The 14286-nt window shown below is 34.4% G+C and overlaps 1 protein-coding gene across 1 annotated transcript in view; it reads right to left on the bottom strand.

The window, feature by feature from the left end:
• Positions 1–2410: 2410 nt before the first annotated feature.
• Positions 2411–14286, bottom strand: part of OLA1 (Obg like ATPase 1) — a 171910-nt gene continuing 160034 nt past the window's right edge. The window contains exons 8-11 of the mRNA XM_049616018.1: positions 9543–9683; positions 8758–8854; positions 6581–6703; positions 2411–3222 (exon numbers count right to left, since the gene is read on the bottom strand). Of these exons, the coding sequence (XP_049471975.1) occupies positions 3121–3222; positions 6581–6703; positions 8758–8854; positions 9543–9683 (463 nt within the window). The 3' untranslated portion in view covers positions 2411–3120. The remainder of the gene's footprint in view (positions 3223–6580; positions 6704–8757; positions 8855–9542; positions 9684–14286) is intronic.

The raw sequence follows: 14286 nt of genomic DNA, 5'->3' as shown, positions 1-14286 counted from the left end.
TTCTATCACTATAGTATATTTTTACGAGCTTAAAACGAGACCAATTTTCGTGACTAAGCAGCTTGCCATTAGGAATAATCATTTCTGAAGTCTCTGGCAAAATAAAAGAAGAGCATTTAGTGTATGTAAGTAGACTAATCAGAAAAATATGAGACAGGAAAAGAAGGGGTTTTCTGTCTCTGACTCTTTGGGGTTTTTTTAAGATTTTATTTTAAAGTAATCTCTACACCCAACATGGGCTCATACTCACAACCCCGAGATCAGGAGTTGCATGCTGTCCACTGATGGAGCCACTCACGTGCCCTGGTCTCTGACTCTTTGAAGGAGAGGGGACAGAACTGTTACAAAGAATCTTTGAGAATATAATACAAAGAGACAACTGGAGATAAATATCAATATGGATTTTAATGCAAGAAAGTTAACTTAATCACGAGTAAGAAGACTTGCTCTCCAAATGGAGCTGGCAATTTATAAGTGAACAGAAGCTTCACTCATAACTACGTAAATAATGATAAGTATTTGTGCTTTTTCGGGCGGGGTTCTGGCTCTAATTTGAGCCATGCCTACAAAGCAAGTTATGAAGGTAATATGATAAAAGTAAACTAAGTGCTATCACACTTTTTTCAAGCTCTCAGCACAAATCTAACCTCATCTAACACAAATTTGACTCAGATGGATCTACAGATAGGTGAAGAAAACATCCACTTATAATCCTAAAAATACATTATTACCAATATCAAACGAGGGAAAACCTGAAGATATAGGCATATACCCAGTTACCTGTATGTAAAAGTTCTTAGAATTCTCAACTTTCGTAGAAAATACAATTTTTCATGTGTATAGAGAATGCTGCAGAACTTCTAACCAAATTCAACATTTTTAGCATTTAATTTCAGCCCGTAGTGAACAGTTACCTCAAAACTTCTTTCTTTTATTAATGGTTCTGTTCTGCAATGCACAATTATCACATTAGAAGTTATAGAGAAAGTACAATTACACACTCTTAAAGCCTTTTTAATGAGATTTCAAACTTCTTTAAGAAGTCTATGCAATTTGGGGCACGTGGGTGGCTCAGTCAGTTAACCCTCTGACTCTTGATTTCAGCTCAGGTCATGGTCTCACAGTTCACGGGTTCGAGCCCCATGATGGGCTCTGTGCCGGCAGCACGGAGCCTGCTTGGGATTCTCTGTCTCCCTCTCTCTCTGCCCCTCCCCCACCCTCTCTTTCATAAATAATTTTTTTTTTAAAGCGTTCTCTTAAAAAAAAATAGCCTGTGCAATTCACTTTGGAGAAGATTCAAAAGCAAGAGATTTGATTTCCTCTTATATTGCTGAAATCCTTACCAATCCACTAATCTATACATTCCTCCAATACAGAAAAATAACAAGAATTTACACAACAAACTTGGTCAACTGCACCCTGAGTACCTGAGTTTCATTTATGTTTTATCTAGTTCCACTTATTCTTATTTTTCTCCTGTTTACTAATTTTTATGTTGGCAGAAGACCAGCATTTGATTCCTGAAAAGAGCATATTCACTAAAGAGCTTCTCAATTATATTCATTACTTGCCCAAATACTCTTTAAATATCCTTTCCTCTGTATAGCTAAATCTCCAGATGCTTAAAAAAATACTTATTTATTTTAAGAGAACACAAGCAGGGAGCCTGACATGGGGCAATCTCATGAACCATGAGATCATGACCTGAGTCGAAGTCAAGAGTTGGACGCTTACCCGAGACTGAGCCACCCAGGTGCCCAGCCAAATCTCCTTTAAAATCACTTCTTTTCTTGCCTTTTGTGCTACACTAAGTAACTTTCAGTGTTAAGTTTGTGTGTGTGTTTTTAATACTTCCTTATCTTTAATGTGACAAAGTAATATAGTAGAGGCAAAGGCTGGCCTGAGTGTGAACCTGCATTCCACTGAAATGGTGCTAGGATCATAGAAAATCACAAAAGGCCATGGACGGGGAAAAGGGAGGTCTGGCAGGACTGTGAACATGGGAAAGAAAGTGAGGCTCAGGGATGAGGACACTCTGAGACTATCATCGTAAGAGAAGGCTAAGTGGCAAAACGTCTCCAAATAACTAAGTTTGAAACTATTTTCTTTCAGAATTTTCTGCTACAATTTTCGAAAGTTCTTAACTTACACATACTAAAATTTCAAGTAGCCTAAAATATTCTAATAGAAAATATAAGAACAGTTACAGTTTTCAAGGTCTAATCTTTTTAGCAGTGAACTTTTACACTCACTACAGAAATGAAACAAGAATGTAACCCACCAGACACAAATGGTTAGTTTTCACAGTAATTCCATAATTTCAAAGGAAACATTAAAAACGAATACTCTCCTCAATATAATCAGAACCACCACCAAAAAGCCCTTAATTTTTGAAGCAGAATTTGTTTCCAGCATTATTTTCTTTTTGGTCACGGTCTATCTATGGTCTATCCTTTGTAACGTCATTGCTATCATCTTTCAAAAAAATGTCCATCTACAAATTAATTAACTTTCTTGAGACAAATCCCTGGTATACTATTCTTCTGATTCCCGTGAAAGACTCACTTTTAAGATACAATTGCAGCTGCCCCACACTGCCAGTTACTGTGTCATACACACGCCTTAAAATTCTGTAATCAGCAACCACCAGGTGCCGTATCGCATTCAGCACACCACAGTCAGTCAATACAGACATCCCCAAACACACCAAGGCTGGTTTTGTCAAATGTTTTATTGAGTGTAGACATCTGGAGTACTGTAAAACATGCATTATCTGTAGATTCAAAAAGGAGCAAGCCACATTGTCCTCACTGTCAAATGTGTCAGGCTTGGCATCCATGATGGAGATTAATGAAGTATCATGAGAGTAATATGGTTCCTGAAAAGCCTCTACAATTTGGACTAGGGTCTTAATCACGTGAAAAGCAAAGCTGTTCACATTTAGTGAACTTGCATTTCATTGGAGGTACACAGTATTTTAATTTTAAAACAAAAATAATTCTGTTTTTAGAAGATTCCCATCCCCCAACTGTATCTGTCCCTCAGTTTTCAGAAATTTTAATTTAAAAAAATCATATCCCTTTTTGGAAGTTGTACATTTATCTGAACAATAACTAAAATTTATTTCTTCTTCGGTTGCTGAGGTGTATTAAATTTGAAGAAGATAATATCTCCATCTTCGACAATGTAATTTCTGCCTTGTTGTCTGTACTTTCCAGCAGCCTGTAAAGAGGAGATAGAGAGGAAATGGGTTATTTTAAAACTAAATACATGAGGTAAATGGTAGCAGCAGATGCAAAAAGTATTCTACTTCTTGGGTCATATTAAACACAACAAGAAATACAGGAAAACATGTAAGTTCAAAACTAGACTAGGAGAAGCAAAGTCTTCCTGATTTGGGCAGAACTAGATTTTCCATATGTACATAATCATAATGTATTCTCTACTAAATTGTTGGTACATAAATGTAATTATACCAATATCATTAAGTTTCATTACATGCTGTTTATGGTACATTTCTGATGTGTCTGCAAACATCCGGCAAGTCACTGTAACAAAACAGATCAAACCAGGCAGGAAGACTAGACAACTAGTTCGAAGCTACTTTATTTGCTTAAGGAAAATATTTGGTGATACTGGTGATGCCAAAGAGTCTGCTACAAGAGAGACTATTACCAATTTTAATGTACAGATTTTAAATTATTTCCTTGAATTTTTTTTATTTAGTCTTGACAACGACCAGAGTAGTGTGTACTAAAATTCATCACGAAGAAGTTTACTGACTAACGGCCCTAGTTACAAGCAGACTCTAACAGGTTGGAACTGCAAAGACAGACATTTCTCCCACTTGTAAATTAGTCGGCAAAGCAACTGATTCCACCTGCTGGCATGCAGATCCCCAAGTGCAATCCGCCAGTAATTCTAATACAAACAAGCAGCAGTTCCAGGGACCCAGGTTCACCCCAGGCGCAGCACACACACTCCACCCTAAGCACAACAGGCTCTTCAGCATCTACACTTAACACTGCACACAACTGACACAGTCCCACAGGACCCCACCATTGACCACTCAACAATGAGAACTCAAGGATCTTTTGGGAAAAATTCTCCAAAGTATTTTCTCTCTGCTAGAATTTACTGAGAACATGAAACCTTTGCCCAACAAGATTAGTACTTCTCTTTGAGGATGTTGATAAGAATGTTCAAAGTCAAGTACAATTATACTAATCAGACACAACACTAACAAAGATCATATATCTGAGGTTAAAATCAACAAACCAGATCACAGAACCCTAGTAAGCATATTTTCAAATGTCTAGACTACTTATTAAAAATCACCTACTAACAATGTGCTATCAAAATGGAACCATTTTTTTAAAAAACCAAGATACCCTAACATTCTAAAAAGATACAGATAGATATACACATAAACACACACATACCCACATTCACATGATTTCTGTAAAGACATGTGATATATTGAAGGCCATATGCTACTTATTTTGAGAATCTAAAGCCCCCTGTTATAAAACCGTATAGACAATTTAAATCAAATACGTATTGACATGACATATTAATGTAAGTTTATATACTTTGTTACCACTCAACTTTACTACTAATTAAAGGTGACAGTGTTCCTTTAAATTCTCTAGAGACCATTTAATCCATTTCCACTGCTATCAGAAACACTGGTTGAAAAAAAAAATCAATACCCATTTGTGAATCTTGAGTATGTATTAAACAAGACACGTCTAACCAGTTCATTTGCACTTGAAAGCAGCCATCTGTAGAAGCCAGCTTTGCCTAAGCAGATATGATTGCTAATAATGTGATATCCCTGTAGACTACAAAGCCCACACAGAGCTATTCAGTATATAGTTCACAGCACTGGCATTAAATTAGTTATGCTGCACTGGTGTTAGAAATACATATATATATATATATATATATATATATATATATATACATACACACATACACACATACACACATACACACATACACATGTACACAATCTTGCTCTCAAACGTAAAACCTACTTGATAATATACAAGTAAATATTTGTTGAAAAGAGAGCATAATGCAATTCATAAATGCTTTACTTGGAGTTCAAATTCTGAAATATTAGTTTTGGTGATGAAAAACCACATAAAATACTTAATGGTATTCTAAGCTGAAAAGCCAGAGGTCATTCTTTTCTAATTTATAATATAAAAGCTTCCAGTAAGTGTTAAGCATTTCTACAAGCAAGAAATATTATTGTATTATATATGATAAAGTTTCTCTGTATAGTGCAAGGAAGCATTCCCAACTTATGTATCTTTCAAGTTTATTACAACATAGACACTGATTAAGTATTGGTAAAACATGTTTATAGAATATAAAAAAGAAGCATCGGTTCTTGAATTCTAGTACTAGAAAGACATCCTTAATCATCTTTACTTCATGAAAAAATACACATGCCAACATGATGTAGCATGTTGAAAAATAATCTGAGATTTTTCAAGTCTGATTAGCATTCCTGACAAAGTTCAATCTCAGTATTTGTGTACCTATCAATACAAATGACACCATTAAAAAGTTAGTGACTTTGTTTAGTTATAAAATGTAACTTCTTTCACTCCACTTAAAAATCAAAATGGGGCTCTCACTCTACACTGAACCAATTATACCAAGATTTTTCCCTCTTCTTCCTGGGGTTCCAACAGTTCTATTAAAGTCCTGCTGTCCAGTATGATCTTTCCAATGATTACCAATGAGAATAAACTAAACTTGAAACAAACTTTTTTTGCATTCCTTTCAAATTACCAAACAGTAAACACAAGAGAGATCTTTTAAACTTCTTAATATTTTCTATGGTATTCTTCAAATACCGAATTAAATGAAAGATAAAGAAGCCTTCCTACAATGTCAGTTTAATCACTTGACCTATTTATCAATTACAGATGACACAGTATTAGATTTTGCTAAGTAAAACCTAATAAAGCCAAACTAAGCTTGCAGAATTTACGTTAAAAAAAAATCATTTATTATTCATGTATAAGCACTGCTTCATTGTTAGTGGTTGCAAATCAAATTATACTTATTAGCTAAAATAAAGCATGATTTTGGACCTGCCCTCTAGTGTTGAGAAAGCAAATCAAATTCCCAAAGATCTTAAAAAAAAAAAAAAAAAAAAGTACAACCATGAAGTTTTAGCAAGAACAGATTTTGATTAACTACATTTCTGTCCCTTTCCTTGAATTGATCATGAGCATATATATACTACTTTTACTTTAGATATTCAAATGTAAAAAGTATAATTTTCCTTTGGCCATTAGTGAACAAATTCTTTGAAATTATTTATAATTACTTAAAATTATTTTTATTTTCAGTTTTAGAAAAATGCCACAAATACATACTGATAATTCACACATTTTAAAAATTATCTAAAAGCATGTAAACAGCAACAGCTCTTCAATCAGCTGACAGGAATACTAAACCCTGACACACATTTTAAAAGACAGCTATCATTCATTTTAATGAGTATTTTTATATTAGTAAAGATTATAAAATATGAAACCAGAAGATAATTCCTTACCTTGACTGCATTTTCAGAACCTTCTTCTTTAAAATCTTCGTATTTCATTACTTCAGCCATAATGAATCCTTTTTCAAAATCTGTGTGAATCTTTCCTGCAGCCTGAGGAGCCTTCGTCCCTTTCTTTGAGAAGAAAGACCAGAGAAAACTAATTGCATTTAAGATGATTGATTGTAAGCGTAGAGTTTCTTTTCTCTGATCTGCAGTTGGGTTCAACTTAAACTTAGTTTAATATCACAGTTAAGATGTCAGATATACAATTAGTCCAATGCGAACACTGGGCACTGTCTGTGCAGCAGATTTTAGCACAGACAGATCAGTAGATATTAAAGAAGCATGGCTTTGTTTTTCCTGACAGTCATCCAGTTTTATTGATTTAGATGCAGTGGTCTAGTTTGGGTGTAGGTTTCATTTCGATTTTCTATTCTTCACAGTGGAAAAAAAAATAAGGATTTTAAAGTAACTTTCAAGCTGAATTATCAAAGGTTTAAAAAAGATAAAAAGCCTTAAAATTTCAGCTCATCTAAAGAACATATAAAAATCAATATACAAAGGGACATTTTAAAGACATTTCCAACAAATCATAAAAATCTATGTTCAGCAAATAATTTTGAAATTCTCATAAAATTTCAGTAATAAAATTTCCAAACATTTAACATAATACAGGCTGCCTCTAACCATCAGGAAGGAAAATTCAAGTTGATATGGGAAGAAAAATGTCTTATAATTACTCCATATGTTAAATTACAAGGACATACATTCCAGACACACACAACCATGGAAAGAAATTTGAGAAATAATGGTGACCTAAAGGCTGCTTAATAAAGCATGTTAAAGTGATAAGGAGTCTGACACTATAAAGCACAGTTTTTACAATAAAAGATGTATTGGGTTAATATGGCTACTCACTGATGCTTACCTGACTAAATATCTTAGCACATTAAATCATGGATACTTACAATCAGTCTTAAGATAAACCAGCTTTCACATTTTCAAGCCCAGAACATGTTATCTTTCCTGCTGCATATACTTAAGTTTGGAAGTTTAAAGGCTTTAAAATATATAGTGAAAATAAACCGTGGCAATTTGTTTACCAACTTGGATTTGCTTTGACATTATTTTCTTAGTCTATATAAAAGGACCTTGGTTAGAAGTCAATCAAACATTTCTTTACAAAGAGGAGAAGGAATAAAAAGTGAATCTCATTCACACAACACATTTAACGTTACATTGAACTGCCTCCGTGATTCTACCCATACTAAATCAAAATAAATCTAATGATAAATTATGATAGTCAGTGAAAACAGAAATCAAAATAGCATTAAAATTTATCATGGAGCATATACTAAAAAAAGCATAATGGAAGAATCCATAAGACAAGGAGTATTTCTAAAAGTTCTGACATTATTTTTATATCCTGTAATGCTATTTGGGACTACATATATTTCAAAATATTTTTAGGTAGTAACTACCATATTACAATATATTTACATTTAAAAGCAAGCCATTACAGTTCACAGTTTCTATTGTCCTCTGGGAATAAATTAGTCATTCTTTCTGGTCGTAATCAGTATACATCAATATTTAAAATACATATCACATTTTTAAAGAAGAAAGACTGAATATATAACATTGCAAAAATAAATACCACTTCTATGAATTCAAATAAAAAAGCATGAATTATTACACATTGAGTTTAGCTCTTTGAGCCCAACTGTGTATCTATGAAGAGCATAATGATGTCATATTGCTTTTATTGCTGAAAATGTAATCCGAGCAAAGCAAAGGAGGAAAGAACCACCCGCAACCCAAACAAACTTAGCGAATACAAAATGAAAAGCAACATCAATTTCACTGCAGACAAACCCAGTCACACAGATTAAGCAAGCACAATACTGGTGCGTCTTATCTCTGACCACAGGAGGAGGGTAGACAGATTCTACAGGATGAAGAAATTCAGACTATGTAATAGGCAGAATCAATTGTTACCTGCCTCAATCAATGCCGCTCCACTTTCACTGTTCAGCAGCTCACAAATAATTAAAGTTATCCTGGACAAAAACCTCATCTGTAATGACTAGCTAACCGCCACCATGACAAACTTCAAAGTCAGTGATATCAATCTGAATTCAATAGTGTGGAACTGGATATAGCTGATGAATAAGTATGAATCTTACCCTGATGGTCCATGCACGTACTTCATCTGGGCCTGCAGTGAAAAAGTATTCTAGTTGGAGTGCTGCAAACCCAGCCTTAATGATCTTTGGCAAAGCGCTGAAATAAAATGAAACAAATTCACTCAACATATAAGTTGATTGTGCCAGAGATCAGTATAGAGCTAAAATTATTCATTTCAAGCAGAAATGTTAAAGATATTAGTAAATGACCATTCATCTTTCATAATACACTTGAAGAGGACTGAAAGCATGTAACTGTTTCTAGAAACCCCTTCTAAAATAGGTTTTAATTATATTAGTCTGAATGTATCATTTCGAACTGTTTACTATAAAAAAAAAGAAAAATTTGATCTACCCATCCTAAAACTATTTTCCTCCAATATTAATTATTTCCAGGACATGGGTCATGAAAGCAAAATTATTTGACTGAAATCCAACGTTTAAACAATATATTAGTGTTACTCAGAAAAAATTAAGGCAACTGATTCACCCTTTCCCCTCCCCCACTGAACATGACGAAAGAGTTTTGGCGATCATTCCTTCTCAAAAATATACATAACTAATACCTATGTTATAATTAAAACACTGTACAGAGATGACAGATGACAGTTAAAAACTTAATTTAAAATAAATCTTTTCACTCTGTCTCATGGTAAAGAAAGGAGAAGATTCCCTCTTTATAATGGTAATTACTCTGTCATTTATTATTCTATCAGCGCAAGCAATTAAATTACTGCAAGGAAATAGTTGATAATAAAGTGTAGGGAAAATGAATGCTAATTAACCTTTGTGTCATGTTCGCTTCCAGATACTTCTGTCTCTCCTCAGCACTCAATTCTTGCAACTTGAGTTCCAAGGCCCCACTAAAAGGAATGACCAAGGCACCTGGGTCATACTTGTCCACCCACTCTTTAATTTTTATCAACCTGTAGACAAAAAAGGGCACAACATTATCTTGTAGTGCATGCATGACTGTACCACATTCATTATTATCAAGTAGCACATACATATTCATAAGAATTGCACGGTTTTATGATGCCATCTTTTTGTGTATAGCTTTCCAAGGTCAAGGCATTAACAGGCAGCAATTGCTTCAGGTATATGCCATGAGATTTTACTGTAATCTAGTTTTACTTTAGCACATTTTCAATACAAACTATTATACAAATATTATAAAACTTTTTAAACTTACACTAAATTTTTTCAGCATTAACACCTGTGCTCTTGAAAACCTCAATTTTATGATTTATATTATTTTCCTTACTTTACAAAGTAAAATGTTAAGCAAAAACGTCAAGTTCTGTTTATATAGGAACCATAACCTAAAAAGTGCCAGCTAATTGTGAAGTTTTTGTCAAATAAATAATTGGTTCCACCCAGATATTTATATGCCTAGTTCAGTTCCCTCTGGGACTAACAAAAGCTTACAGTTACACCTGGTTGTGAGGGAGATTTCTGCTAATCAAGACAAACATATCCAGAAACACAGATTTACAAACCTAGTTGATTATATATACACACCATTCTTAACGAATCTCACTTTTGTAGGACCACAAATAAGGGAACTGCAGAGGAAATACATTCCTTTAATCACAAAGGGTTTAGAAAGCCAAATCAGTTAGGGAATAGATACCAAGTGTTTGCTGAAAGGATGTTATTGAATGATTTCTTTTTCTTCCAAATCATGGAGTATTCTGGCAAAGCAGTAGTTAGAAAATGAAGAAGTATAGTGAATATATTAACTAGGTTCTGATTCTAGCTTTTAATTCCTGGGCAGGTTACTGAAACTTTCTTTCTTTCTTTTTAATAATGTTTATTTTTGAGAGAGAGACAGAGACACACACAGAGAGAGAGAGAGAGAGAGAGAGAGAGAGAGAGAGAGGGAGAGAGCAGGGATGGGGCAGAGAGAGAGAGAGAGAGAGAGGGAATCTGAAGCAGGCTCCAGGCTCTGAGCTGTCAGCCACCCAGGTGCCCCAAGATTACTGAAACTTTCTAAGCCTCAGTTTCCTCATCTATAAAAATGGAGATAATTATAGTACACATTATATTGTAATGAACCTAGAAAAGTAATGCCTGGCCTCCAATAAATGGTATTACTATTATTGTAACTGTTAATAATAACAGTAGTTACTATTATTTTCATTCTCAGATTATCATAGATTATATGCCTATGATTCTGGAACAGGGTTTAGTATAGAAGTGAATATAGATGTCATAGAAACTTATGTTAAAAATGTTAATGCATACAAGTCTTACATAACCCTACTAGTCTCCCAAATTTAGACCAAGGTTTTAATAGCTATTACGGCAAAAAAAAATTGTGGCAGGTATCCTTTAAATAATCAATGTAAATGCCACCTTAGAAACACAAGAACTGGACCACAAATTCATCAAAACTCACCTATCAAAGAAAATAACAGGGGATCAGAGTTATTATAAAATTAAGAATATAGCCTACTGAGTAGGATTTAGGATGGGATAAAGGAGTGAAGTATTCACACAACAGTTTGTACATGTTTACATACAGCAGTTTGTACATGTTTGTTATATAAGGCTAACCTATAATTTACTTATTTAATATGTTATCGGTGGTTTCTGATCTTAATTTTTTTTTCCTTTGGTCACATCCTAAAAGAATGGAACAATCCCTAAGATTATTTTGGAATAAAGTATGTGTCCTTTAAAATAAGAAATCCAAACCAGATATTTTATTATCCAAAATTATGAAGGACAGGTTAAAGAAAAAAGGGAAAATCTGTTTTTATTTTTATTATTATTTTTAAAGATTTTACTTTTAAGTAATCTCTACACCCAATGGGGGGCTCGAACTCACAAGCCCGAGACCAAGAATTGCACACTCATACTCCACAGACTGAGCCAGACAGGTGCCCCCAAAAAGGGAAAATTTAAATTGATATACTTCTGCCTATAAGAACATTATAAGATTCTAAGTTACTTCACAGACTTATACTATTCAAACAAACGATATGGTTTAATAACATACGTTTATTATACAAGTCAGAATCAAGTGGGTGTGTGTGTGTGTATGTGTGTGTGTGTGTATTCATTGAAAATGAAATAAAACAAGCCCAGGTAAGAGGATAATATAAAAATATAATACACATTTTGTTTCATAAATATGGTCAACATAACTAATAAAACCAGAACTGTTATGAAACAACAAGATAAGAAATAATTACTTAGGCTAAAACATCAATTCAGAATAACAATAGTTCTACCCTGTCATTTTAACAGCCTTTCCTGCAGAATTCTCAGAGGGATTATTTGCATTCCTCAGGTGTTCTATTGTACAATTCAGATGAATAAAGACTTACAAATCATTCCTCTACCGCCAATGTGAGACTTTGATCTGGTGAATACACCATTGTACCTTAACTATAATTGGCAAAAAACCTGACAGTGTAGAGCATCACAAGCTTAATAACAAAGGAGAATATCTCAAAGTGTTGACAGATGATCTTCATAATGCAGAAGCAGAGCTGGTACATTTTAGCAATAAATGAGCACTGAGGTCTAAAGGTCTCTAAAGTGACTGACATCAGACCTGCTATAGCCTCACTAAAAGAAAAAGGTACCGGAGCACTCTCCGTAAAGTGAGTTAGGCTCTTTGCCTGCAAGCTTCACTTTTGTGACTTTCACTGTCATAGAAAACACAGGGAAGATGAAAAGTGAGTTAGGTTCTTTGGCTGTCTGCTTTACTTTTGTTACTTTTACTATCAAACAAAAGTGAGAAATGTCCCAAAGTGATTTTTAATTACATATTTGAAGTAAGCCTTCGGTAATGAAAACATAGTCCTCAATTTTAAGATTATAGACTGAAATACATATAATATATCTATTAGGTCTTATGGTTACAAAAGTGTGATAATGAGGCCAAGATCACAAGTTTGAACCCCATTGGGACCAGTTACCTTTTGCAGAAAAATGTCTATTCTATTGCTACAAACCATACCCCAAACTATAGTTAGTCATCTAAAAAATGTGTGCTACTAGCACAAGAGGGATATGAAAAATCAAAGTTGAGCTCAGTACCACCACCAGAAAAACAGTTTCAAGTACATTCTGTCAAAGTGACTGAATAATAATCTCCATATACAACGTTAACAAATGTCTAAAGAACACTATCCAATTGTTAGAGACCAAAATAATGAAAATGATGATGAAACTGTCACAGAATATCAAATTATATAAGGAGAGACAAAACAGTAAAGACACTACACTCCCAAAGAGTTAAGCTGTAAAGACTTTGATAATGTTCATTTTGCAAATTTATACAACCAGATTATTGCAAGGGGATCCACCCTTCTCTTGATAAGGAGCCAGAGCCATGCTGATTTCCCCAAAGTCTTATGAGTGACAAATGGAAAAAGGAATTGCCATTAGTTGTATTTTTCTCTCTGGTAATGATTCCATAGCAAGGGGACAAAGCAAAGACAAGGAGTTTTAAGACTAAAAGGATGATGCTTTGGAGATACACTGGCAGGTTGTGAGGTTAGACTGTTTGGCAGAACAAGATCTTTAATATTAAATTAGTATTCGATTTCCAAAAGATCATGTCTCAAATGTATCTTTGCTCTTATAATCTGACCTTCTCAGCAAGTCTTGAAATTCCAGATTCCATAATTTGATTTTCCTAGGGTTTATTTACATTGCTTGTATTTCTTTTCCCAGATACTAATTTTATTTCTAAAAATTCTATTTGTTTCTCTTTCAAATCTACCTGCTCTTTTTAAGAATATTTTACTCTTATTTAATGAGTTCTTAGTCCCTTTCCCTATTTTAAGCAGATTAAAAGTTCTTTTCAGACTGCTCTAATTACTTCTGGTTTCTTGGGTGAAACTCTGCCCCCCATCATTTGTCACCTGCAAGCAGCCTCTCACAACAGTTGGTTCCTTTGTATGTGCTGTGCCGTTTGGGTCATTTGTGTGTGGTCATTTGGCAGCAGCAGTCAAGTTCCAAGGGAGTCTGCTTCCCCATGTTTAGAGATCTATCTATGGAGTAGTTTTGCGCTTATTCTTCCAGGAAAGTGCTATGGAGGGTCACGGGCTCTGGATCATTTTAAGGCTTAGTTATTTCTGCATTAGGTTATTGGTAATGCAAATTAAGGCCTCCTACCTCATATAGTTCTGTCCTAGTCTCTAATTCCTGATAGTACAGTTTCTTCCTTTGTCTGGAAGGGGTGGGAATGGAAGGCATTTTTCTAGCACCTGATTATGGAAAGGATAGCTTTTTCTAAGCTTTTATGAATGAGCCTCATTCTGGTACCTGCAGTCCAGGGCCCATGCCTGGACTCTTATTCCTATGGCCACCAAGGCTTCTAGGCCATATATTAGCTGGGTTTTCCTCAAGAGCCATACCTTATTGATTTTACTCTCTACTCTCACTGAGTTTCCTCATTGTTTTTGGCACCTAGAAAACCCCTTACTGTCTTTCAAGTCCTTCTGTGTGTTCTAAAAATACCACATCATCATCAAGACCATCCTTGTCTGGTTATTTTCTCTGGTGTTT

Source organism: Panthera uncia (assembly GCF_023721935.1).
Source record: "Panthera uncia isolate 11264 chromosome C1 unlocalized genomic scaffold, Puncia_PCG_1.0 HiC_scaffold_3, whole genome shotgun sequence".
Lineage (NCBI taxonomy): Eukaryota > Metazoa > Chordata > Mammalia > Carnivora > Felidae > Panthera > Panthera uncia.
The sequence above is the reverse complement of the archived record's forward strand: the minus strand, read 5'-3'. Positions and strand labels throughout refer to the sequence as shown.